This window comes from Camellia sinensis, chromosome 6 (assembly GCF_055761805.1).
Source record: "Camellia sinensis isolate YWXY chromosome 6, ASM5576180v1, whole genome shotgun sequence".
Lineage (NCBI taxonomy): Eukaryota > Viridiplantae > Streptophyta > Magnoliopsida > Ericales > Theaceae > Camellia > Camellia sinensis.
Genome location: NC_138966.1, coordinates 158,838,727 through 158,864,949, shown reverse-complemented (window position 1 = coordinate 158,864,949; position 26,223 = coordinate 158,838,727). Strand labels below are relative to the sequence as shown.

The following is a 26,223-nucleotide window of genomic DNA, read 5'->3' as shown; positions in this document are numbered from 1 at the left end:
CCGTATTTTGAATTTCAACATCATCTTATGTGCATCTCGACTAATTTTGGAACCCACACAAAACGCCCCCTCCACGCGGGTTGGGCAATTCTCAGGAAGAACCCGTGGGTGTAGTCGCAAGGAGCGGATTACTCCTAATGGGAGTTGAACTTGAGATCTAAAAGAAACACACTATTAGAGTCCAAATTGTATCCACTAGGCCAACCCTTTAAGAGTTGTAATATACGTAGTTAAAAAAAAAAATTGAATTAAATATATTGTTAAAACAATGGCAAAACTAAATTTTATCTCAAAATACTAATAATTACAATTGTAAAGTTAAATTACTTTAATAATTATAATAACATTTTATTCATCTAAAAAAAAAAATCAAAAAATTAGAAACTTTGATACTCATCTAGATTGGTGAGAGAAATAATTGGCATAACTTATATAAGTGTACTTATTTAGATAACTCTACTTATTTGAATCACATTATCTCTCTACTTTTTTTTTTCTTTTTTTTAAAAAAAATTAAAAAATATATTTATTTATATCATCTCAAATACCTTTTTAGAGTAAAGTATTCAAAAATTAATTAGATAATAGTGACGTGAAAATTAATTATGCCAAAATGGCAACTCACCAACAAAATCATATAGTCAAAATATCAATTTTTTTTTTTGGATTTTTTGTTAGTAAGCTAAAAGAATAGTCTTGCAAAATTTTGACAATTATATCACAAAGAAACTTCAACCATGTCATCCCATGACTTCCATTGCTATTGACAAAAGTCGTTGCAATCATAGAGAGTCATTCCTTGGCGAGAAAGTACTAAAAATTTGGTGCATTTTATTATAAATAGAAGATGCAACCCATGTAAATTACAGATCAACAGAAAATTCAGACTACCTAGGGCGGGGGAGAGACAGAGAGAGAGACAGAGAGATGGATGTTGCTGAACTGCATGATATTGTTATAGTTGGGGGTGGGATATGTGGGCTTGCCACTGCACTTGCCCTTCATAGGTGACAAATTTATTTATTTCATATATATTTGCATGCATACCCAATTGATTGGTACTTGCTAACATTATTGTAACATATATTGATATCAGATAATATATCAGAAGAAACTAAATAATTTAATGGTTGGGTTTTTGGATACAGGAAGGGAATGGCTAGCATTGTTCTGGAAAGAGCCGAGACTTTAAGAGCCACAGGAGCTGGCATAGGCATACAATCGAATGGTTGGCGCGCACTTGATCAGCTTGGTGTTGGCTCAAAACTTAGACAAACTGCCATTCCTTTTCTACGGTAAATATACTTACTCATGATTTTAAATAACAATACTGAAGTACATATATATCAATCAATATATGTATATTTCAAATCATTTGCTTTGAATTCTTCTTCCATGTTAATTTCCCTCAATATTTGTAATTCTGATTAAGTTTTTGTCTAGGTTTCGAGAGGTTTCCACAGATAATATATCCCTCAAAGAAACAACAATCGAGTTCGTTTCTATTCCTTTTCCCTTTTTTTTTGTCTTTTTCTTTTTTCCTCTCTTTTTTTTTATTAATCATCTATTGATAATAATAAATATCAGATAATATCGACAAATATATTGATGATATTACTCTTACATTTTGTCAGGAACGGAGAAGCTCGATGCCTAAAACGAAGTATTCTGGTGAAAACCCTAGCAAATGAGCTACCAGTTGGAACAATACGTTTTGGCTGTAAAATAATTGATGTCCAAATGGATCCATTAACTTTACTTCCAATTCTCCAGCTTCATGATGGCACTGTAATCAAAGCTAAGGTAATTTTATCTTACAAAAACATATGAAATTTGCATAGAAACAAATTCCAATAGATTAAAGAATACTCATGAGTGATGGTCTCGCCATAGAACCTATGGGATCATGCCCTTGTTAGTGTTTTGTACCTTTTTTTAGTAGCCTCTAAAATTTGATCAATTAAGAAGCACATGATATAAATGTTATAGTCTTTCTCACATCTAAGTATCTGTTTGGCTTAAAATATAATTTGATTAATTAAGAAACATATGATATAAATGTTGTTTTCTCACATTTAAAGCTCTATTTGGCTTAAAATGTCACACTTCTTGTAAAAAAAAAAAAAAATAGTCTTTAGTGAAATTTTTTAAAAATTGCGTAATATATATATATATATATTTTAAAAAACCTTTTGGTCTAATCTAGAAGAATATAAGAAAACAAATTTTACTTTTTAGGTATTATAATCTAGTAGAATCTAAAAATGAAAAGTGATTGAAAAATCTTGGAATTTTTTTTATTAAAGATGAAAAATAACCAACAAAAAACAGGTTAAAAAAAGAATTGTGCATTGACTTTATTTATAAGAGTTAACATGATTTAAATAGAAAAAGTTAAAAATTTACAGTACAAAGTTGAATGTCTCATTGAAAATTAAAACAAATTTTTTTTTTTTAGGTGCAAAAAAAATTAAAACAATCGAACAACTTAAGTATAAAGAATAATAATAATTTAAAGACTACGCTGAAAACTAAACCAAAGTTGAAAGATCATTTAATTGATTAAAATTACTTGATCTAATTTGGGATTGTAATTTGTGTATATATATCAATGGCAGGTAGTGATAGGATGTGATGGAGTAAACTCTGTGATTGCGAATTTCATTGGATTAAAACCTCCGAAGCAGTCAACAATAGGCGGAGCAAGGGGTTTCACAAATTACGAAAATGGACATGGATTTAGCCCTGAATTTGTTACCATCAACAAAGGCCATGTTTTGCTTGGAAGAGTCCCCCTTGATCACAACCTTGTATATTGGTTTGTTACCCGTCCAATCACACCTCAAGGTAATATCTTACTTGTTTTTTTGGATTATTTAAAATTATGAATCTGCTTCAAATTTAAATTATATGTGAATCTACAATACGGTTGAATCTCAACGACCTGTTTATTTTTTGGGTCATTTCTTGATACTTGTTTTTGGGTACTTAGACTTTCAAATTTAACATATGAACAAAAAGAAAAATCATAAATTAATTGATTCTTTGTACATGTCAACTTAGAGGCTATTTGAGAAGTTACTGTTTTAATTATTTTTTGTCTTATTGGCAAAAATATGAGTTGAGAATATATTTTTTTATTTTTTACGAAAAAAGTTTGAAAAGTAGAGTGAATGAAAAAAGATTTTTGAATTTTTTGTACTAGTTTTTTTTTTTTTTTGACTTTTTGAATTTTTTTTAACTTAATAACTAAAATATGTGATTACCAAATGACTCCTCAATTATGTATTAAAGTAAAAGTCAATATGTTTTTTTTCAAATCTTGAAGGGAGAATTACTGAAAAGTGGGACAAAAATAAAAATTACAAAAACATTGGAGGTGCACATGATTATATATGATGGGATGCAAGTGAAAAATTGTAGGGGTTTGCACCTCTCCATGTTTAGGTTTTTTTTTTTTTGTTTGTTTGTTTGTCCAACTGAAAAGTAATTCCCTCAATCTTAAAAGTGTTCAAGAAATTTCAGGTGACGCTCATTAATATTGAATCATTGTGAGTGTTTCACATTAGGTGATAAGCAAAATATGATAAATATAATATAACTATTAAATAATCCTTGTATTAAAAGAAGAAGAAGAAAGAACGAAAAAGATTATTAGAGATCTATTTTTTTTGGTTGTCCCAATACTTTTGTACATTTATGATATGTTAATTTAGAATTTCTATATTTGTGATTAAAATTTAGCTAGTGTATAGTTTACATATAAAAAGATTTTAAGCCACACATTTGTATTTTTGAAAAAAAATATGAGCTTGTAACATTACTGATATTGATGATATATACACATATTTATGCAGATTTAACAATGTCAAAAGATACAACAAAAATCATATCATCAACACTAGAATCAGTAAAGGGATTTCCAAGAGAAATGTTAGAGATGATACAGAACTGTGACGTAGATTCACTGACTTTTAATGGTACTCGATATCGAGCCCCATGGGAATTACTAAACGCAAGGTTTAGAAAAGGAACAGTGATGGTTGCTGGAGATGCCATGCACGTAATGGGCCCATTTCTCGGACAAGGAGGTTCAATTGCATTAGAAGATGCTATCGTTTTGGCTAGATGCTTAGCAACACAGAGGAGAGCAGAAATGGCACTTGATCAGTACATTGGAGAGCGAAGGATGAGATTGGTGCAGATTTCTACAAAAACATATGCTGTTGGGATGCTTCTAGAAACTTCGTCTGTGGTTTTGAAACTTCTATGCATCGTCTTGATGGTCATATTCTTTCGTGAGAGACTTGGTCATACCCGTTATGATTGTGGCCGCCTATAATTAAGTAGAAATTATTTAAGGTTCATTTGGAAAGAACTTTTTTAGCCTAAATTAGCTATGTTTGGGAAGAATTTTTTTAGCTTTTTTGTTTTTTTGTGAGAGAAGAAATGTAATAATTATGGTTTGAATGTGTCATTTTATCTTATTAATTTATTTAGCCTAATGTCTATTCAATGATATTTCATCACTTTGTCTGACGTTTTCTTGATTTTTAAGGTCCATGTATTCATTCAATTCCGTGCTATTGATTTAGCACATAGCCACATTTTTAGAAATCATCTTACACGTCAATCAATTATTTTTTTCTTATAATCATTTATTCAACTACAAAAAAATTCACAAATCATTCCAAACATAATTTTTTTTTCATCTCATAAAATAGTAAAAAAGCTAACTAAAATAACTAACTTCCTAAACAAGGCTTACTTATTAAAGATATGGGGTGTCAAGCCCTCTCTCATTTTCATTTTTTCAGTTTCGATTATGAAATCTTAATTCATCTAAGAAAATATAATTCAGTTTAGAAAATTTATGAGATTTATTTTGACTTGGCCTCATTGGGAAAGTAATAGTTTTAGTTTAAAAGTCAAAAAATTACTAAAAAAAATCAAAAAAGTTTATAATTTATACCAAAAATATTAAAATTTTCATTTTCTCTCTACTTTTTACACATTTTTTCGTAAAAAATCAAAAAATTATTCTAAACATATAAATTTTTTTACCTCATATTCTAGTCAAAAAATTAAAAAATTACTAAATAACCTATTACCAAACAAAGCCTTATTAATTGAAGGTGATAGAGTTTTCCAATGTTTAGAAACCCTACATGTCAATGTCACAGGTATTATCAACTAGGGCCGTGCTACATCCCCCTAATTTGGGGAGCCCCAATCCCCCGAAAATTGAGACCAAGGCAAAATATATATATATATATATATATATCCCCAAAACGATGTCGTTTTGGGGATTAGGGGGGGCTTTTTTAGGGCTCCAAATCATTTCCCTATCAACTATCTCCAGTGTTGTAATTTCGCAGACTAGTTTAAGATGATCTAAATAAGTGTATTTTTTTATTTTTTACGAAAAAATGTAAAATATAGGTTGTGTTTGAAATAATGTGGTAGAGAGGTGATATGACTTAAATAAGATGATGTAACTTAAATAAAATAGTGACTTTTTGACTTTTTAACTTTTTTAGATTATGCCAAACCAAGCATGTCGAAGTCCTTCGTTTCAAATATGCTAAGCTTCTTTGTTTTTTTGTGTTTTTTTTTAAATTTTTTTAGTGAATTTTTTAAATATTTTTTTTTACTATGCATATGAATTAAATGTATCTAAAAAGTGTCTATCTAAAAAAATGTATCTAAAAAGTTAAAAAATAAACAGATAACTAAAATATTAAAAATAAAATCACTAAAAATAAAATATATGAAAATCAAAAGACTCAAAACAATTTTTGAATTTGAAAACCAAACAAGACATAAACATATAAATCAATATAGATCGATACTTTTTTCAAAAATGGACCCTACTATCAAACTTTGTAAAATATTTTATATTCACAAGAATTTAGTATTCGATTTTTGTATACATAACAAAATTGGTAAAAAGAGAAAGTATAACGAGCAATGATAGGACCCAATACTTCTACCAATTTTTTTTATCAAACACAACTCTGGGGGGTCTTTACTATGGCCGCATGAATCGAGCTGTTCATGAACAAACTCGGCTCGGCTTGGCTCGGCTCGTTTATCTATATTTAAATTATATAATAAATATATTATTTATATATAAAATAATATAAATATATATAAATAATGTAATATAAATAATTGTATAATATATAAATAATGTAATATAAATAATTGTATAAACACATTATTTATATATTAAATAATATAAATAATATTTTTTATTTAAATAATATTAAAAAAAATTATCGAGCTGAGCTCAAGCTCAATAAACGAGTTCGATAAGTAAACGAGCTGAGCTCGAGCTCAGCAAAACTCAGCTCGACTCGGTTCATTTGCAACTATAGTCTTTACCATTTTTAATAAAAGATTGTGGACTTTGATCTCCATTATATGTGAAATAGTTCTAAAATAAGAACATAAATTTATAATTATTTTAAATTTTTTAAAAAAATCATTAATACCTACTCATTAAGTTATGTATTATTTAATAAAGAATTGTTACCAAAGCCGACCTTAGCTCAGTTGGTAGAGCGGAGGACTGTAGTCGGGTGCCCGCAGCTAATCCTTAGGTCGCTGGTTCGAATCCGGCAGGTCGGAATTTTATTGTTTTTTTCTTTTTCAGATTTAATTCTTTTTTTCTTAATAAAAGGTAGTTAATTGCGAGAGAGAGAGAGCATGTTAGCGAACTTTTTCTTAACGTGCAGTCGAGCACAATACGCACCTGAAACTGAAGCGAAGATCGGTTGCACCGCACAGTTCTTGGTCACCAGGTCTTATCAGATCGATCCATTTCTGTGTTGACTCTCTCTCAATCGATGGTAAATACTACTAATCTACGCTTTTTTATTTGTTTGAATTGCGTTTGGTTGCTGAGAAAATTTTAGGTGATGAAACTGAGCATTTTCTTAATTTGAGCAGACTAAACCTTTTTTTTTTTTTTTAATATATATGTTCCTTTAAAAGTAAGCATAATAGCTTTACGAGGCTTGGATGATCACAAAATGTTATTTGCCCAATTGAACCCAGTCTTATTTCAACTTTTTGCGAGGTTAGGTTTCCATATTTACCAGTGAGTAATTTGATTCTAAACATTTTTCAGTCGAACACATTGCGATTGTATTTGACCTGTATTCGGAACACTCTTGAGGCTGCCATGTGTTTACAGGTAAGTATTTTTATGCCAAAATGGAAAGTCAGTTCGTGGTCATTATTGATAAAACTACGGGATATGTTACGTTAAGTTCACGGATCATTGCAACATTTCAGGTTAAATAATTGTTGTTTACACAAGAAATGCAGAACATCTGGGCATCTGAATTGCCTGTTTTCCTAATTGAAGCAGTCGAAATCTGGTTCTGTTAGTAAAATTGAGAAATTTTCAATAGAAAACACACATTTTTTACATCCAAGACAGAAAATTAGACATACCAACCCCGCTTGCACACTGGTGTTCCATTTCAAGTATCTGCCATTTCATTTTTCACAATTGTGTTACGAATGTCATAACTTGTTATCCATATGGTGCTTGCAGAACTTCCCTTGTCAAGAAGTTGAAAGGCATAACAAACCAGAGGTTGAACTAAAGTATGCTTACATATTGCTGTTTGATCTTTGGTTACCTCTTTTTTATTTATTATTTATTTTATTGGTACAGTTATTATAAAATTACAATTCTTTTTTATTTTTTTTTTTATTTTTTATCTTTAATAAGTAACACTTGCAGTGAAAGAAAAATTTCTGAAAATTTGTACATAATTTCTCAAGCGCTTAGATTGTTCACCAAAATAATGTCCTATTTTCCTTGTAGGATCTGATAGATTTTAAAATAGAGTCCCTGATTTGGATTATCTAGGTGTCTAATGTAATTTTGCCTACAGTTTCTTTAACCTTATTATTGTATTGTTTAGGGACCATAAATGATTTCAGTTTTCTGAAATCATTTTATGGTTTTATTAGATTCACAGCCTTGTATTAACTCAGCTTCTAAAATAATAATAGACTGAGGAACTTTACTCCACTGATGCTTCAAAATTTCATCATTCAAACTTGAAACTGAGTCGTATGAAACACTCTGAATCTTCATGAAAAACCTTGACTATGCATAGAAACTATGAACTCTTCATCCAAAAGTGCTAAGGGTTAAAAAGCAATTTGTATCTAGGGAGTGATATTCCCAGGAGTTATGTGCTTCGCCATCTTAATTACCATTGTCAATATTCACTTAAAAAATATTACTGCATATACGTGCGGTTATGATTATCTATTCACTAATAGGGGGAAGAGGAGGCACTCTATCACTTGAGAGCCTCAACCAAGCTTCTCTTGGGTGTTTATTGAGTGCAACTAGACCAAACAAGTGTTAGCTATTTAATTTGTTTTACATTAATGTTTTTTGGTTGTCGTTAGTGTCCCTGATGACATTGGTTCGAGTCATGGAACAAACTCTCCAGATATGAGGGTAAGGTTGCATATATCTTGACCACCCTAGCCTCAGCCTTGGTGTGAGCCTTGTGCACTAGGTCACCTTTTTCTATTTATGTTTTTTGGTTGGGCAAAAACAGATTTAGATTGTTCTATATAAGGAAATGGAAACAATAACTGATTTTAAATGTCTTGCCTAATGTAAGAGCCATGTCAACATGAAAACGGCGGTGCAGGGTATCCACTTTTTTGAGGAGCCTGTTTTCTTCGTAATTGTATAGATCATTAAGTAAATGAATAAATTCTTATACATTAGGAAGGATTGAATATTTTTCTGTTTATTTTTCAGGACCAGTCCAGAACTGCTGCTAAACCCAGTAAGCACCAGCTTTTGATAAGTCCAGAACTGCTGCTCAAACTTTGATTTTCCTTATTCTCCTCTTGTGACTGATTACATTTGGACCAAAAAGGAAGTAAACCGCTGAAATTCAGACTGGTTGTTGCCTGAAGTTGTAGAGTTGAACTTCCAATTTATCTTGTACTTGTTGCTTGAATGACAATACAACACACGGTGAAGAGGAAACCCTAAAGGAAAGGGGGAAGGAGGGGGGGGTTTGTTTAATTGTTTGTAATGCACTCCAGCCCCAACTCTTAACTTCCTTTATTTCAGTACCTCTTGCAATTCGAAGTTTATATAGCTGAAACCTATCTATCCTTGGTGGCTCTTCATTATATTTAATTCAATATGGTTTTCAACAATTTGATTGCTGTCCATGGACCTAATCCAGATTTTGGCACTTCCTCTCTCAGGTTTTAATATGTCGAAATGAGGCTGAAAAATGCTTAATTGAAGCGTCTATAAATTCATTGCGCATAAGCCTCAAGGTGAGATAAAGTAATTTACATTTGGATACATTCTTGAGTTCTTTCCGTTGGTTATGGATGAAATAGCACATGATGCCATGTCATTTTCATATAATTGATATGTCATGGTGAGTATATTTAAGTTTTTATAATCGAACAGATAGTTGATATGTTAAATACTTGAACTTATATTTGAGGTTATGATGCACTTGTTCTGCACACTTAAGCTCAAACCTCAAATATATGTTCATATCCATTTGTTGCTCAACAAGTGCATCACAACTTGGTTGAAGATTGCCTCCTCAGCATATAATTTAGATAGAACATAGCACTTGGAGGGCTTTGTTGATTGCATCAAGATGTTCAGCATCATCTTCTTTGCTTTTATTTCTTTTTTCCTTTTATCCTTCTGATTGTATACACTAGAAATAACCATCATTTCTCAGATTTATCACCTTATATGCGTGTTTTTTTCTTGTTGTATAGGTAAAGCAAGCAGATGAACTAGAAAACATACTAACTAAAAAATTTCTTAGATTTTTGTCAATGCGGGCAGAAGCATTTCAAGTATTGAGGAGAAAGCCAGTACAGGTATGTATTGTCTCATCTCATTTAATTGTTTTTGCACATTGCTATGCAAAATTCATGATGCATGACAGAAAACACAGTGCTAATTGATTGGCAATAATTTGCTTCAAGATGAAATTTTACTTAGTCACGGAAAGATTGTAGGATGTGGTAGGTAGATGGATGGTAAATGTAAAACTTATATCAGATCTTATGAACATGTATAGTGTGGCTTGGAGTCATGTAGAGAAGACTGATCTGTGCAGCCTAATTCAAGTAGCAATAGCCAACTTGTTAAGCGGAAGGTTATGCTGTTCTAATGATGGCATGCTTCCTCAAATCTTAGACAAGGCTATCCTTTCTAAAATTCTTGTGTTTTACATGAAGTTGTTGGCACCGTGTTGATTTGAGGTCTGATAGGCAGAAATTATATAGGGTGACACTGCTTTATAGGTTTAGACTGACGTACGTATATTGAGCAGTATGGAAGGTGATGAACTATTTGTCTGTGTTGAACTTAACAGCTGATCAGGCTAATGGTAGTCCATGTAACCTGTGTACTTCTATGGAAGAGCCTTATCCATATCATACTTCTTGGATGCTCGTTGATTTTTGTCTGAATCTAGATGTGCCCATAGATTTGAAAGCAGCTCTCTTTTCTTCTTCTTCTTTTTTTTTTTTTTTTAATTCAACTTTTTCTTTCTTTCTCGATTTTGATTGCACGGGTATAATACTTCTTACTACTTCTAGGCATGTGTCAACACCTTGGACAGCGAGATACAGCCTTTTTTTGTTAGTGTAATAGTATAACCACATAATTGAACTAGTTCACAACAGATATAACATCATTTGTTCTACTTTATTGGGTTAATATAATTTGATCGTTCTTCAGTGAGTCCTTTTTCATGGAAAACTGTGGAACAAGATCCATTCTAACTCATAATTCTTCCAAAGCTTTCTTTTGTCTTCTTCATCTTAACTGGATATTCACGTTGATCTTGAATTTCTGACATCTTTTTGTTATCACAAATTTCATTCTGTTCGTCTCTCCCGGGAAAGAAGATTGTCAGTTCTCATGCTTTTGGATAAGATTGCAAATTCTGATGTTTTATGTGAGTTACTTGGATTTATTATCTGAAAGACTGAAACATAGTGAATGAGAAGTTTATACTAAACCCTAAATCCTCATGTCCATGCTGTATCCCTCATATGTTCATATGTGACATAATAAGCCAAAATTGCATCTAATGCTCTTTCACCTCAGCATTTGGTGATAGCTTCACAGCAGCTCTCATTTCTATGTGTATCTTGCACTGTTGCACCCATTCATTGCATTTAGCTTTTTTGTTTTGTTTTGTCTTGATTTGTTTTGTTTTTGTTTTTGTTTTTTTGGCGTAGTGTGAGAGTAAAATTTGAAAAATTATGAACTTAATGTTCTACATTTTTTTAAACCTTGTACTTGTCACTGGTTTTAGGATCATAGTCTTGAGAGTTGGCACATGAGGCAATGAACTCTTAATCAATTAAAAGTATTTTTTCTTGGATATTTATTCAAGATAACTGATGTAATGCAGTACATTGGCTGTGTTTGGAAGGGTTTTCAAACTATAATTTTACCCACACATTCTAATACCATGTTTGGATAGGGTTTTCAAATTATATTTCCACAACAAACAGAAAACTTTGTGTCAGGGGGGATTTTCAATTTTTTTTGTTTTTTTGAAATTTGGCTTAACCAGTCGTCCGACCGGTCAATCGGAACATGACATTTTTTTTTTTTTTTTTTTGCAATTGGCACTTGTTTTTTTTTGGAAATTTATCAGAAAGTCCCACCATAGGAACATGTAATCCATCTGGTCCCACGTAATAACTGTTTGATTCACAAGTCCCTTTTATGCGTGATTTGTTACCGACTGATCCTATTTTCAAACGTGAACGGTGTTTGGTTGCCGATAACACCCTCGCATGTTTGTTGGGATGTTTTTGTTTATATTTGGAATGTATAATCCCACGTTTTGTGGAAGTTGGATTTTTAGTACACAAGAATAAACAATGCACATGTATCACCACCCACACATGAATAAACTAAACTAAAGTCTTTGTGTTCAAAAACCAGGGACATGTAGTCCCCACACATAACCACTTACAGGAATGCAACAAACCACCCAACAACACAATCACACAAACTTATGGGACTCCACCATACACAAGAAGACTGTGCACAAACCTCACACAATTTTCACCATGGGATTTGTGTGGCCCATACATCAGTATATAGTGTGTATAGAACTAACATCCCCAAATATCAAACACCACTAGACCCGAAATCAAACAACAACAGTACAATAGTTGGAAAAAATCCCCCACATCTCACTCATCTCACAAACCAACGTAAACGATTTCACATAACATGGATGAGGCACAAAATTCATATATTTGTAACAACAAAACACAAACCAACGAACTTGTAAAGAAGTGTACATTACATGGGCTTGCTAGGGAATGACGATATGCGAATGTTAGGGTTCCACACACCCACTATTGTGCACCTCGACTTGAACTTCGTCAGAACACTCCGTCAGACATGCGAATGTTAGGGTTCCACACACCCACAAAAACTCACCCAAAATGTACCTACCAAATTTCTAGAAATAATCCCCTGAATATCGAATGTAGGATGCAATCACAAATTTTTTGCAATTTAAAACACAACACATGACAGTCGAACACGGCTAGGGTTTCCGTACTCAAACGGAATATGTTTCCAATTTGGGGATGTTCCACACAATTTGGATCTCCACTTTTTGGTTGTGAGTGACCATTCAAGCAACCATGGGTTGATCCATTATCTTTGTTCACATTTGGGCTGTCAATCCGGGTTTGTTTGTCGACCCTTGTGTTCACGTCATATTCTTATGACGTTCCACAATCCCACATTTTACATTATTCACATCATCACTAAAATCATACTGGTACCATTTTTTAATTAACGTGAAACACAAACAGCCTTATTCCCATAAATGATCAACCAATACATTTTCGACAAACAAACCAGTGGCAAAATAGTCAATAATTAGTCTGAAGGACTACACAGTGTACAAGAAAACATTTAGGATCATATGGACTATAAGATTACAAAATGGGATTTATTGGTCAATTCCCATTTTATATATATATATATATATATATATGTTTAATAAAACAATATTTTTGGATTTTTAAAAAAAAAAAATTATGAGCTTTTAATAGATTTTTGAGTTGTGTGTTTGGTTATGAGTTGTAAGTTTTTTTGTATCAGGTATCATATGTCATATCAAAAATTCTCCACTCAATTTAAAACTTTTTTCAAAACTCATTCACCAAACAAATTTTCCACACTCAAATCATAATTCCAAAACTCACAAATTCAAAATACAACTCTATTCTCAAATCATATTTAGAAAACTCTACCAAACGCTACCATTGTTTTTTCGGAGATGCTCATGGAATAATGAACAAAAGCTATGTACTCAGCAAATTTACAGTTAGCAGTGCATCTTTATGTGAGCACTTGCTTGTAGGTCTTCATAACTTAAAATTCAGCCCTGTTAGATGACCAATTGACAGTTTGATCTGTTCTCTTTTCTCATTTTCTTTTTAACACTGATTGAATTTATAAGACATAATCTTATACAGCATGTATCTTAGTTATATTTAAATCCCAGTACACAGAATTCAATTCGCAAAATGACAACATATGTCTATTTATAAGCAGTATATTTTGTTTTTCTCTTTTGCTGCAGATATATTCTACTGATTCATCTGCTTTTTTACATTTTTACTTATTTGCTTTTTGGTTGTTTCACTTTGCAGGGATATGACATTAGCTTTCTTATTACAAACTACCACTGTGAGGATATGCAGAAGAACAAGCTCATAGATTTTATTGTGCAATTCATGGAGGTAAGATCTACATTGACTCCTAAACTTGCCATTACTTTTTTTTAGTTACATGCAGATGATTGGATGCTGATAGAATGTATATTCTTCTTTATTTCATCATCAATTAATAAAGTGCATGTTGATAGAATTGTTCTAGTTGTAAGGCTCTGTTAGCAAAATTCATTTTTTTTTTAAATTAGCAACAAAGTGACTTTTATAAGAGAACATGCCGAGGGGGAACAATACTTGTACAATCAAATAAAAGGAAAACGAAAAAGTACAAAAGATAGTCCTAAACACTCCATATATAAGTGAAAAAAATGTACACCCAACTGTTAATATCACGACTCATGACCCTAAACCACCGCAAACTGGATGGAGTAATGATCGGCCAGTAGTTATAAATTACCAAATGCCTAAACTCATGACATATTAAGGAATGACTTGCAATTAATAAACCCCGTGTCAGAGTCACGGGTTCTTATGAACTCAATACATGCTCATTTAGTTTGATGAGCTTTACCATCTAGAGATGGGCAACTTTTGTGATAAATATTTCTTTTACGTAGTGGTGAAATTAAATTGGAAAATGCTATACAAACTAACAAATCTTACGAAATAGGATCTACTTGAATGATATGATAGGTGGCCCATCAGTGAATAAGAAAAGTTTGTAAGAGTTATTAGATTGTATAGCATGACTCAATTGAATTTATAAATATATCTAGTTCTCTCACATCTAAAATCATAATTTCGAAATTTTCATTAGTGGGTCCACTCTTCTTGTTTTTTCCCTGTGAGAATCTTATTCATCCACAATGCTGCTTATGGAGTTCCACCTTCAATTGTAAAATATCCCATTTTGATATATTATTTTTCAGTTAATCTTTTGTTGTGTGTATGTTGTCATCTTGCAACTGAGTGCTTTGTTGTGGTACATTATTCTCAAATTGCAGGACATTGACAAGGAGATAAGCGAATTGAAATTGTCTGTTAACACACGAGGGAGGCTTGTGGCTACAGAGTTTCTGAAGCAATTCATGTGAAGCTAATCTCCCTAGTCTCTGTGAATTCTTTTTGATCTTATGAAACTTGTATAACCATCTCTGATTGGGTACCCATTGCACAGTAAGCTGTATCTGTTTGCATCATGCTTCAAGTCCCTTGGATTGTATGCTAGTAGATTTGATGTTTTTTGATAGAGATATTCATTCTCCATTTTTACTTGTTCTGTTGGCTTTGTTTGATTCGACACCTGTATCAGTTGACTTGAAATGATAAACATCGTCGTGTAACAGTTTTTCAATCTTAAAACTTGACAAATTTTAAGCTGCAACGTATGTGACAAACTCAAAATTAGAGTTTTGTGAGAAATGGGAAGATGAACATCCCATCTTTGGATTCTTTGAAATTGATGATCAATAATTGGGCCACAGTCCAAATCAATAATTTTTCTGCTGGATTTCACAACCATGAATGTCCATAATCGTCGTCGTCGTCATCATTCATTGCATCACAGAAACTGAAAGGGTGGATTGCTCTAATGTTCAAGTGTGATATCATCGGCGTAAAAAAATGTATCATTTACAATGCCTTGTAGCTAAGAAATCAGACAAAACATTGCCAAGTTCTGGCAAATCAATTTGTTATCTTTTCATAGATTCATATTTGCTCATGATTAGGACATTGTACGAGGCCAGGCGATCATCCCTTTTTCTGCGACTTTAAACATAGAGTGAATGATTAAAAAAAAAATGAATAATCTTATGCAAAAATTACACAATAATTTTACTTTTACCACCAATTTTAAAGTAAATTGTAAACAAATAATAAAATATAGGGATGGCCACGGACCGAATTTGGGGCAGGTTTGCCATTCCCTGCTCCTGCCCTACCACTACTACGAGTGGAATTTTTCAACTCCACCTCCACTCCCGCAGACTATATTTTAAATAGTCAAAAAAATTAAGAATCATTTAAATTTTAAGCACACTAAATAATTTTTTTTCTTTTCATATATATAAACAATGAGACTTTTTTAATTATTATTTATTTATATTTAAACAAAATCATAGACTTAATATTATTTTCTTATATCTATTTATGTTTTATATATATATATATATATACATATATTATTAATTATATTGGATCAAGTTTGGATTGGAGGAAGCGATACCCGCCCCATCCCTGCTGCGGATAATCAAAATATAATTTACGCCCGCCTCACATAAGTGTCAGGGCAGGTAAAATCTGTCTCATTCAAATGGATAGGAGTAAATTTTATAAATCGAATTAAAAGGATCATCCCTAATAAAACATCAATAAAAACGATGTGGTACGACTAATCTAGCTCGCCTAAGGTCCAGGTGGAAGTTCTAGAGATGTAACAAACTACTAGATTATACTTTGATGCTTAAGTTAGGTTCTTCTTTGATGAAGGAAGAATAAAAAGTATTGTAAGTTAGATTTCACTTATCTTCTAGTGTATAATTAGGAAAAAAGTTGAGATTCTTTTTTTTCTTGGCTCCCATCACCCCTAATATATTGGGATTGGTCAATTTTTTTTTTTTTTTTTTTTTATTCTTCTCTCCTATCACTCACTGTGGGGATTGTGGGGGTAAAAAAAAAAGGGGTCTCTATCATTTCTAAATTATAAATGTTATTTTCCATTTGACAACATGATAGATTAATGTGCCGATTATGAGTCTAACATATTCTTATAAATTATCTATATATCAACCTATATTGATTTCAATAATTAAGATAAATAGGTAAAATATTAGGGGAAATAGCTATTGAATGGTAAATTTAAAAATAATCATAGATACATAACAAAGTTTACAAAATTATTTTTTAATATTGCAAAGCTTATCATTTATATGTAAGTATTTTTCTTAAAAATTACACTGAAATGAAATTTCTCCAAAATATTATGACATATCAATTTATCTCAAATTATTAAATTTTTTATTTGAAAATGTAAATATATCATTATCATAATACTAAGCATGAATTTTGCTTGCAATCATAAAAATGTTACATCTATTTTCTTTGGCTTCGTTTGATTAAAAAAAAATTATAAAAATTTTAAATTATGATAAATATGTTGATTATAAAATAGACAATTTATTGTTTTATTTTTTTATACAAGTAAAGAGTTATATATGAAAATTAATTTTCTTATAAATCTGACTCAATTTTGTAAATTTTTTTTTTTTCAATTTCCTTCACTTTTCATTACTTCCCTTTTTTATCTCCAACCGTGTATCAAATTCATCACAAAATTCAAATTTGATGAAAAATAATTTCTTTTCTTGCTCCAACAGTTTTACCAAATACGTATCAAATCAAGAATATAAAAAACGTTTCACCAGATTGAAAACATCTAACACCTTTCACCGTTTCACTGTTTAGGACTATTGTTTTTAAATACCGGACTGATTGACCGGATGTCCACCAGGTCATCCGCTTAGTTGAAAACTTCTCACAAAAATAGGTGTTGTTTCACCTTTCTTGCCTAAGAGTACAGTAGCTTATTACCTAGGTTATCATGAATATATCCTGAATTATTTTTTTCTTTCTTTTTTCTGGTCGAATCGAATTTTAGTTATTTAGATCGTTCTCTTGTCCATCAGAAGTCCATCCTAGTATACTTGTGCTCCAAAGTATTGGACTAGATTAGAGGACTCACCGTAATAGTTTTATAAGATCTTACACATACTTTTACTGTAATTAAAAGAATTATATCAATTTCTCCATTCACATAGCATGCTGCTTGCTCATGCACATTCAGAGAATTGATGTTAATACACTGTAGGCCCATGCTTTTCATGTTTGAATGAAATTTCCTTAAAAACAAATAATTAGAGTACTTATGTGTAGGTCCTAATAAGTGAACTTATTATTTAATAGGCCTTATGGAAAAAAAAATTGTCATAAAAAAAGTCACTAATTGTAAGTTTTAGCGACAATTTATAAAAATCAAGAAAAAAAAGGTCACTAATTGTCAATTTTTAGCGACATATATAAAAAATTGTCACAAAAAAATTATTTTTAATGACAATTTTACGGTAAGACTTATTTTCAATAGGACTTAATGAGAATTAAGTCTAACTATTAAGACCTATTGGTATGTGCTATGTTCGTCTTTTTTAAATTAAAAATAAAAAATAAAATTTGAGCACTTCATTTCAAAAGAAAAGTTACTAGTGTGTGGGATATGTGTTGGCTTTTTTGGTTTTCAAAAGTTAATTTTGTAATTTTAAGCGTGCCAGCAAGGATCAATCAGTCTTTACAGAAGATTAATTGTCAATCAATTTTCAGACGATTGTGTTTTAGTTCTCTTATCTTCAAAGAAGAGGACTTTTACTGGTGATTTGTTTATGAGAATTTAGTAAATAACAATTAAATGAAGAATAATTTCAGAATTTCATTAAGTAAAAATGAAAAACTTACAATGATCTGACCCAGCCTCGTAAAGGTTTACAGCAACAAGCTATTTGAAATTACTGCTATGAATGAAGTGCAGTACAGAAATTTGAAGTACAGAAATGTAAAAAACTATAAAAACTAAAAGGGAAAACAAAGTAAATAAAATTGGTTTTTTTATCTGAGTCTGCATCCCTCATTCTGGAGCCTTCTCTACTATTTATACTTCTCAATAATAATCGTCGAAGTGGGCTTTTAACTTTCGAAATGTCCTTCCATGATTGCTGAACATGCTCTCTCACAGTCAGTTCGACTACGCCACCTTTGCAGTTAGGTTTCCCCCCTGATTTTGAATTTGAACTTTGTAAGCAACTGTTAGACCACATCGCCTTATATCCCTTGATTGTTCCAGTGCTACGCAGATCCATTATTATTATCAATGCGGGCTGACACGTGTTTAACTATGGTTAGCAACTTGCATTAACTCTCCAAATTACCCTCTTCATGCCACGTATTGAATTGTGATTGTCTTTTACAAATTATATAGCCAACATTACCCCCCGCACTAATATACCCAATACTTGGTGATATTAGTAGATCAAGGCACTTTACCCACGTTCTAGGACGGGCATGGGCTTTGCATCTTCTTAGAACTGCAACCGACGTCTATCATTGCAATGTTTGTACTACATTAAATTCTCTTCTACGCCTTGAATATTTCACACTATCTGAGCATTCGAAAAGGCTGATACAGTCCTCATGGCCAAGCAAACCTTTTCTTACATTGATCGAGCATACGAGGAGTCTATGGAAGATGATTATAGGCCTCGAAAGAATCTCAATGCATCTATTGATTACACCTATCCGCCTCTATTTATGCAAGTTATGGGAGCTTTTGCAATGTGTCAACCTTTAGACCCAAAGTGTGCCAATTATGAGCCCTTAGGTCAAGCATTTGCAAAAATGGATCTTGGAAACTCTTCCTCTTTCCCACCATCTTCTGCATGGGACACAGTTGCTTCTTGCTCAACCCCACCAACCTCTGCATGGGACATAACTGCTCATTTTTCCTCCAGGTCTACTGGTTGGGAAAGCTAGCCAGAACCTGATGAATCCAAGCTAAGAGAGCGAATCCACCATCGATTTGTCGAATTCGCTGATCCTCCATCTATCCCTTTTTTACTCGGAGCTCGGTGGTTTATCCCTATGTATTCATTGATCGCCGACGCAGTTTGGAGGACAACTTACTTATAGCGTGGTACACATCTTCCATGCCTACGAAGATAGTGCGAGCAACTCCTCATCTAGAGGAAGCACAAGGATACAATCCGTCATTCTTAGCCAAGAAGGCAAAATTTTGCTCTTCTGACTAGCTTAAATGTGTGAACAACCCCCAATTCCCTTCTTCTTTTGAGATAAACCCTCCTACACCTCTTCTTCCTCAGAATCCTCACTGGATGGAGGAATTGAAACTTACTCTCTTTGAGAATCAGTTTTTTCCTTCCTACCAACCTCCATATCTTCCCATTATATTTGAGCGATACCAAGCTCAACTTTTGCTTGCAGCCTTTTCTCACTTGCCCTTTAATGTTCTTGGAGGTGATATTCCTCTTAAGAACTTTCGATGGGCTTGTGACATTATGACTCAGGATCATGTCCTCAACCCCATTGCTCAAGCAGAACTTCAGATGTTTTTGGATCAACTCCCACTTCTTCTCCATTGGTACCAAACTTCTGTGGATACCACTAATTCTTTGGACAAAATATCGGCCAATCGAATTCAAACCCAGTATGAAGCAGAGAATCTTATCAACGAATATAATGACTTCAAAAATAAAGATTTTGAATACGGGATGATCTAGATATAGATGAGATGGAACAAGAATCGAAGGAAATGGAGTTCGAAATGAAAGTTGAACAACTTTTCTATCAAATAAGAACATATCAGCTACAGCAACCCAGCTTAGATAGGATAAAGGAAAGAATAAAAAAGGAACATAAATTCATTGACAACTGTTGGGGCAAATTTCATGACCTTATTATTCTTTCTATTCCTTATTTTTATGAAATTGAATTTGTAGCCAAGAAAACTTTCTAATGTAATTATTTTCATATCAATAAAGCTAGGTTTTTCTTTCTTTATTCGGTATGGTCTGTTTTTTATTTATTTATTTATTCCAATTGCATACTTGTGACCATTCTATTCGCTCAAATCAAACAAAATCAGAGCTTTGAATTTACCAATTTTGTCCTTTGAAACCTGATTTGAACATTTCCAATGGAATACTTGAAACCTAATTTGAATATCTCCAACATATGGAGTATAATTGACAATCTTTGCCTTAGGTCTTCTTATTCCAATCATATGGTTGACATAATCAACAGCTTTGAATTAACTATCTTTGCTTCGAAAAAACAATCTACGTGTTTCGAAGAATGAAAACTTCCCTTAGAGATTACACTGTTTTATTCTTAAAGAGTGAGTCTCTTTGGGTTCTTTCACTGCTTAACCAAATATTGGTTTTTTGCAACTTCCAAGTCTAAAACAAACAAATTCTAGCTGCAGAGTATTTCAAAGTTTACTTCGAAAGATTTTATTTTCAACAAAAACCTAAAAGCAAGTCTTTAATCCCCTTGAAGCAAACAAACACCTGAGCATTTTTATACTCTTAGGTATGAAACGTGCTTGAAAGTCAACTTCCTGCTTTTGAAACCCTTGCAGGATGTTGGACGTCTGGCTTTAAAGCCAATTCTTAATTCGAAGCCAAATACTTGCTTTTCGAAGCCAATCCAGATATTCAACATACGTTTCCCTCCATAAACTTTTCTTCATTTTAAATTTGGGACCCTCCATATTTTAAAATAAGGGTTTTAATTCCACATGGACCCAAATCATAAAATAATCATTTCGGATCCATCTAACCCACTCAACTTGTTCGGGTAACTTTTGGACAGAAAGGACTAAAAACACCTTCCCTTCGTATTCCACCTATCTACTTGCCCAAAAATTCCTTTCTCTCCCTTTTGAACTTGTTTGTAATTTTCGCTTCTTATTCACCTTCCTTTTTCACCCCTTCAGTAATGGCTTCTCTGAAAGTGCAAACTGTAATAACCCGATCCTCGTACATGTTTCCTGATACACTTTCGGTCCCTTATTCTGTTCATCTAAATACTTATTGTAAAATTTTATGTGTGAAAGTAAGTTTAATGACGTGAATCTTATGTTTATGGATGTATATCTGTTAATAAGAAAAATATCTGTCACAATTATAATGTCTAAATCAGAAATTGAACGCCTTAGAGGCTTGATAATCTGAAATTTATTTTACATTTGAGATCGGCATAATTTTTAGGTACTAATAAGCATTTTTGCAGAAATTTGATTTGGGATGATTAAATTGATTAAGTTTTGTCTTATTTAACTTTATATATATAATTACTTTCCCTAGATATTTTGACTTAGGAGCCTTTAGCTCAAATTATTTCCTAAGAGGAAAAATTAGAGAAAAGGAGAATGAAAGGAAAATGAGAACTTCATCAAGAGGAAAGGTTGGGGAATTGAGAGGAGTTGTAGGGTTTAAGGCTTAAGGTATGTGAATTTTACTTTAATTAAGTCTTTTCTTAAATTTGAGTAAGAAATCCCCCTTTCATTTGTAAGATTTGGGGTTGTAATTGAAGTTGTGTGTGTGTTAATTGTTGAATTGAGAAAATGCTCTTGTCATTTGGTTGATTGGAAATATTGTCAAGGTAAGCTATGTTTATGAGTTGAAAGAAGAACCTATTTTGAACCTTGAAAAAGTGTACCAAAAATTGGATTTTTGCTGGATTTTTGAACTGCATTCTGCCAGAATCACCGCACGTGCAGGGATCACTGCCGCACGTACGGGAAGCCTTGCCGCACGTGCGGGGCTCACAGCCGCACGTACGACCTAAGCTATAAAATTTTGTTCACTCTGTTTTGCGTGCTTAACCCTCTGGTATTTTTGAAATATGTGTTTGATGTCCCTAAGATGCTTGTAAATTCGTTCGAAGTAAATGATGCAGGAAATAATGAAAGAAAGAAAAAAGAACTAATGTATACGTTATGCACATGTGTAGGTCATTACCCGAGAGGGCAAGCGCTCCGCTATGGCACTGTGAGTAGTAGTACTATAATCGCACCTTTCCTTACCATTAATAATTCCTATTAACACTCTGCCCTTCACAAGTAGTTATGTTACATTAACATTATGTTGATTGGAAAGCGATGTGAAATTATGTGTACGTTAAAGGATTTTGGCGTACATCGGTATGACTCTGAACCTACTCGGTATTCCGGTTACGGTTAATGGTTATCATTAGTGTCCTATAACCGTAAATTACCTATGAACTCCGCACAAGAATTATATACGAATATTAATACTATGCTATTAGTTGACAGGAAGAAATTATGAATGTAAATCCCACTTAATGGGAACATGATATTTTGAACGGGAACATGATGTTCTGAATGACCTATCATGAACCTCTACAGTTTTATTTGGTTCAACACACGTTTTATGGTATGGATATCTAACCAGAGTGGATCATCAGAATGAGTAATGAGGTAAGACCACGGATTGTTTTATATGTTAATAATTGTCAAGAATTATGATAAACATCGGATTGACTTACGAATGACTCAACCTGAAGACAGAATTAACTATCAATGACATTGTCATGTAACTCACATTATGATGTAAGCTGTTCTATCTTTATTAAGTGTACTGTAATGACGTGATATAATAAAAAATGCTCTATTTTCTGATATGTTACGTTTTGAACTAATGAATGATTGTCCATATATGTAAAAGTATCCATGGCATCCTTAGCACAAGGCCCTTACCTGGGGGTAATAATACCGTGGTCTATGGCCCTTGCCCGGGGGTAATAATACCGTGGTTCAAGTATGTTGCAAGTTCCTGGTACCGAAGGTTCCATTATGGAACTAACAAGTATGCTCTATATGAATTTGTTAGCGCCATTGGATGTACCATATATAATCAAGCATAAACTCTGATTTCTATATAATCAAACATGAACTCTGATTTCTGCTTATGATTCAAGTATAGTTAAGAATAGATATGAATTTGTTTCTGTTTAATCATTTCGTTTATGCTATGTTATGACATGATTTGATTTGATCGGTCTTTAAGATTTAATGATTTCTGGTATGGAACAAAGTGTTGTATGGAACTAAGTGCTGTATTGCAAGCCACCTCTAGAATCCGTATGAGTCACCTCTTGAATCCATACATATGTGAAAGTTATGAGACCTATGGCCGTTCTGTAACATCTGTGGGGCCTATGGCCAAATTGTGACATCTGGGCCTATGGCCATTCTGTATGATCTGTTAGTATGAAACTAAGTGCTGCACGGAACTAAGTGCTACCTTGTGAGCCACCTCTAGAATCTGTGTGAGACACCTCTTGAATTCATACTTGCATGAAAGGGCTTAATGCCATTTTGTTAAGGGCTTCATGCCATTCTGTTAAGGGCTTCATGCCACTCTGTTTAAGATTAGGCCCAAGGGCATTTTGAAATTGGTACAGAAACGAATTAATCATATGATCTCTTTATTTATAAATGCATGAATATGTATTATAATTCAAGTTGACCATTGAAGTGGTTATGCACTATTATTCACTGAACTTGACTCACTTTATATTATGTCTGTTTCTGCAGGCACACAACCTGGGGGTTAATCTTAACCCATGGCATCCATTCCTCTTGTGTCAACCTCAGAGTGTCCAGGCACCTAAATGAAAACAACTCATTTTATGGAGTCTGCTATGCTTTGGTGTTGTACCTTGATTGTCTGTCTTAAATTAAAGTGTATATGATCCTTATTCCCTTCAATATCTTTATTATGCACCCAATCTTGAGGGTTGGGTCTGTATATGTATATGTACATAGCTAGATTCTCAGATGCATGTCACTATATGTTTATTTGCTTTGTATTTTGTCTGTGATCCTAGCATAGTAGTGATAGCTCAATGGATGTTTTGTATGTTATTACATGATATTTTATGCTTCCGTCTAGGCCCCATTCTTATGTACATCGAGTTAAGTGTCCATTTCTGAAAGAGTCATACCCAAACTTTTAGGGGCGGGTTTGGGGTGTCACAAGTGATATCAGAGCACGAGTTGCTATCTCACACACGGATCCGTTGAGCTTTAGGATGTCTAGAAAAGACTTAGGCATCATGCATGACATCCTTAGTGCATGACATCCTTACTATTTATGTCTGTTGTACATTTCTTGCATATATTGCAATTAATTGCTAGCAGAACATGGTAAGACCTGCAGGTGGGATTAAATCAATAAAGTTGCGCAGCAGAAGCGTGGTGAGGGTTCGAACTGGTCGGTAAGACAATTTATATGTAAATGATTAAATGAAATGTGTGTTATCGGTTGTTAGTCATCTGTGAGAAATGATGACGATATAATTAGGCTTTTTAGCATCTCTTTACGTAAATTGATTAAACTCTAAGCATGGGATATTTCTAAAATCAAAGGAAATGCTATATGTGATACTCGAACGTTAAGCTAGAGCTATATCTTCCTTATCATAACAATGTTTAGATCTGTGATTTTGAGAAATTACTGCATTTGAGTATTTTGATAAGATGTGTTTGTGTACTACTTGAAGTTGTGTTGAGTACGATTGGTTGTAAGACGAAGTTATGCATATAATGACCTCTCTTAGAGTATGTAATTTGTTTATGGAAACCTGTGAGCTGAAATTTGAAATTTGAAATCTGAAATCTAACTTTGTCATCTGTAATCTGTTTTGTTATGTGTAAATTGTAATCCGTAATCAGGATTTCTTATAAAGAATGGTTGAATGACATGAAGGACCTTACCCATATTACATGTCTACATACATGAGACTTGTAAAAAGATAGACAGTTATGGACTACTTCGAGATCAAACTAAATGATTGATAAACAGATAAGTCACTGTAAAAATGAAAATCTTGTTCTTGTATACTAATGACTTAAGATTGAGAAACCATTTCTGTGAAATATTTCTGTGTATGTTAGATATTGCAAATTGTTAAATTAATCCCTATTCCGTATTTGAATGATATAATGTGCATTGTTCTGCATGACACTGTGAATTTAAAAAAAAAAAAAAAAAAGAAAGAAGAAAGAAGAAGACAAATAGACATGGAAGTATTCTATATTGATGGTGAATTAACGATCCGTACTGGACATTTATCTCCTTCGGTATGCCTATATAGATTTGTATAATATGCGTGACGTGATTCTGAATTGATTTCTTATCTGATTGAATTGATCTGGCTAAGAATTTTAACTCTGATATTAGGAGGCCAAATTAATTCGTGTTGTAACAAGAAAAAATGCTTATTAAAGAAAGATGTTACACCTTATGGTTATGATTAATTAGTTAAGTATGATTTTGAATTTGATTTTTGGTTTTGGTTTTGAGTGGTTCCCTTTGTTCAAAATAATGGCTATTATAGTTATATTTATTGTTCAGATTTGGACTTGTGATGGCATGACTAAGTGTCTACGATGGTATGTCTACATGAATTTACAAAGTTGTATGTTATCTATTTGGGTATCACCGTAATTATTTGATTTGGAATATGGTTCTCTTTGTGTTAATATATTTAGAAGTGAAACTGTGAAGAATTAACGATATTGACTGGGATTCTTCTTCCCATTGTTCTGACCTTGTCAAGAATTAGTATATATGGTTTTGAATCCATATAACGATATGATTTTGATATGTTTTTGGAATGGAGAACACTAAGACCAATTGTGAAGCTAGTGATTACATGCCTATACGACTTATTTATGCCTGTTTTGTTAAATAGGCAAGATCCTGTTGGTGGGCTCTGATACCCAATTTCCTTATGCATTATACGATTTGAATTTAACTACATAATTGATTTATGTGACGATGATCCACAGCTTGGGTTACCAGCCTATCT

At 32.7% G+C, this 26,223-nt stretch overlaps 2 protein-coding genes and 1 non-coding gene across 4 annotated transcripts; all 3 read left to right on the top strand.

The window, feature by feature from the left end:
• The first annotated feature begins 780 nt into the window (after window positions 1–780).
• On the top strand, window positions 781–4,521 carry LOC114292176 (monooxygenase 1). Its single transcript, XM_082875184.1, has 6 exons — window positions 781–1,007; window positions 1,149–1,295; window positions 1,444–1,494; window positions 1,635–1,803; window positions 2,619–2,847; window positions 3,858–4,521. The coding sequence occupies exons 1-6, from the start codon at window positions 928–930 to the stop codon at window positions 4,340–4,342; spliced, it is 1,161 nt and encodes a 386-aa protein (XP_082731310.1). The 5' UTR covers window positions 781–927; the 3' UTR covers window positions 4,343–4,521.
• A 2,022-nt stretch (window positions 4,522–6,543) lies between these two features.
• On the top strand, window positions 6,544–6,633 carry TRNAY-GUA (transfer RNA tyrosine (anticodon GUA)). Its single transcript is given in 2 exon segments — window positions 6,544–6,580; window positions 6,598–6,633. It is a non-coding gene; the product is annotated as a tRNA-Tyr (tRNA).
• On the top strand, window positions 6,552–15,145 carry LOC114292168 (actin-related protein 2/3 complex subunit 4). Of its 2 annotated transcripts, XM_082875182.1 has the most exons (8): window positions 6,552–6,854; window positions 7,136–7,201; window positions 7,568–7,620; window positions 8,807–8,834; window positions 9,268–9,342; window positions 9,808–9,912; window positions 13,741–13,830; window positions 14,766–15,145. In XM_082875182.1, exons 1-8 carry the CDS (start codon window positions 6,852–6,854, stop codon window positions 14,853–14,855), a joined length of 510 nt encoding a protein of 169 aa, XP_082731308.1. In that variant the 5' UTR covers window positions 6,552–6,851; the 3' UTR covers window positions 14,856–15,145. The 2 variants fall into 2 exon arrangements, with proteins under 2 accessions (XP_082731308.1, XP_082731309.1); XM_082875183.1 differs by lacking the exon at window positions 7,136–7,201 and having other exon boundaries at window positions 6,688–6,854.
• Window positions 15,146–26,223: the final 11,078 nt, after the last annotated feature.

What these genes read in the sequence shown, in the direction of transcription:
- LOC114292176 (XM_082875184.1), top strand. Translation starts at nt 928, where the DNA reads ATGGATGTTGCTGAACTGCATGATATTGTTATAGTTGGGGGTGGGATA. An exon ending in ACTGCCATTCCTTTTCTACG is followed by an intron (nt 1,296 to 1,443) that starts GTAAATATACTT and finishes GTTTTTGTCTAG; the next exon opens with GTTTCGAGAGGTTTCCACAG. An exon ending in GCACTGTAATCAAAGCTAAG is followed by an intron (nt 1,804 to 2,618) that starts GTAATTTTATCT and finishes TATCAATGGCAG; the next exon opens with GTAGTGATAGGATGTGATGG.
- LOC114292168 (XM_082875182.1), top strand. An exon ending in CAGAACTGCTGCTAAACCCA is followed by an intron (nt 8,835 to 9,267) that starts GTAAGCACCAGC and finishes TTCCTCTCTCAG; the next exon opens with GTTTTAATATGTCGAAATGA. An exon ending in CATTGCGCATAAGCCTCAAG is followed by an intron (nt 9,343 to 9,807) that starts GTGAGATAAAGT and finishes CTTGTTGTATAG; the next exon opens with GTAAAGCAAGCAGATGAACT.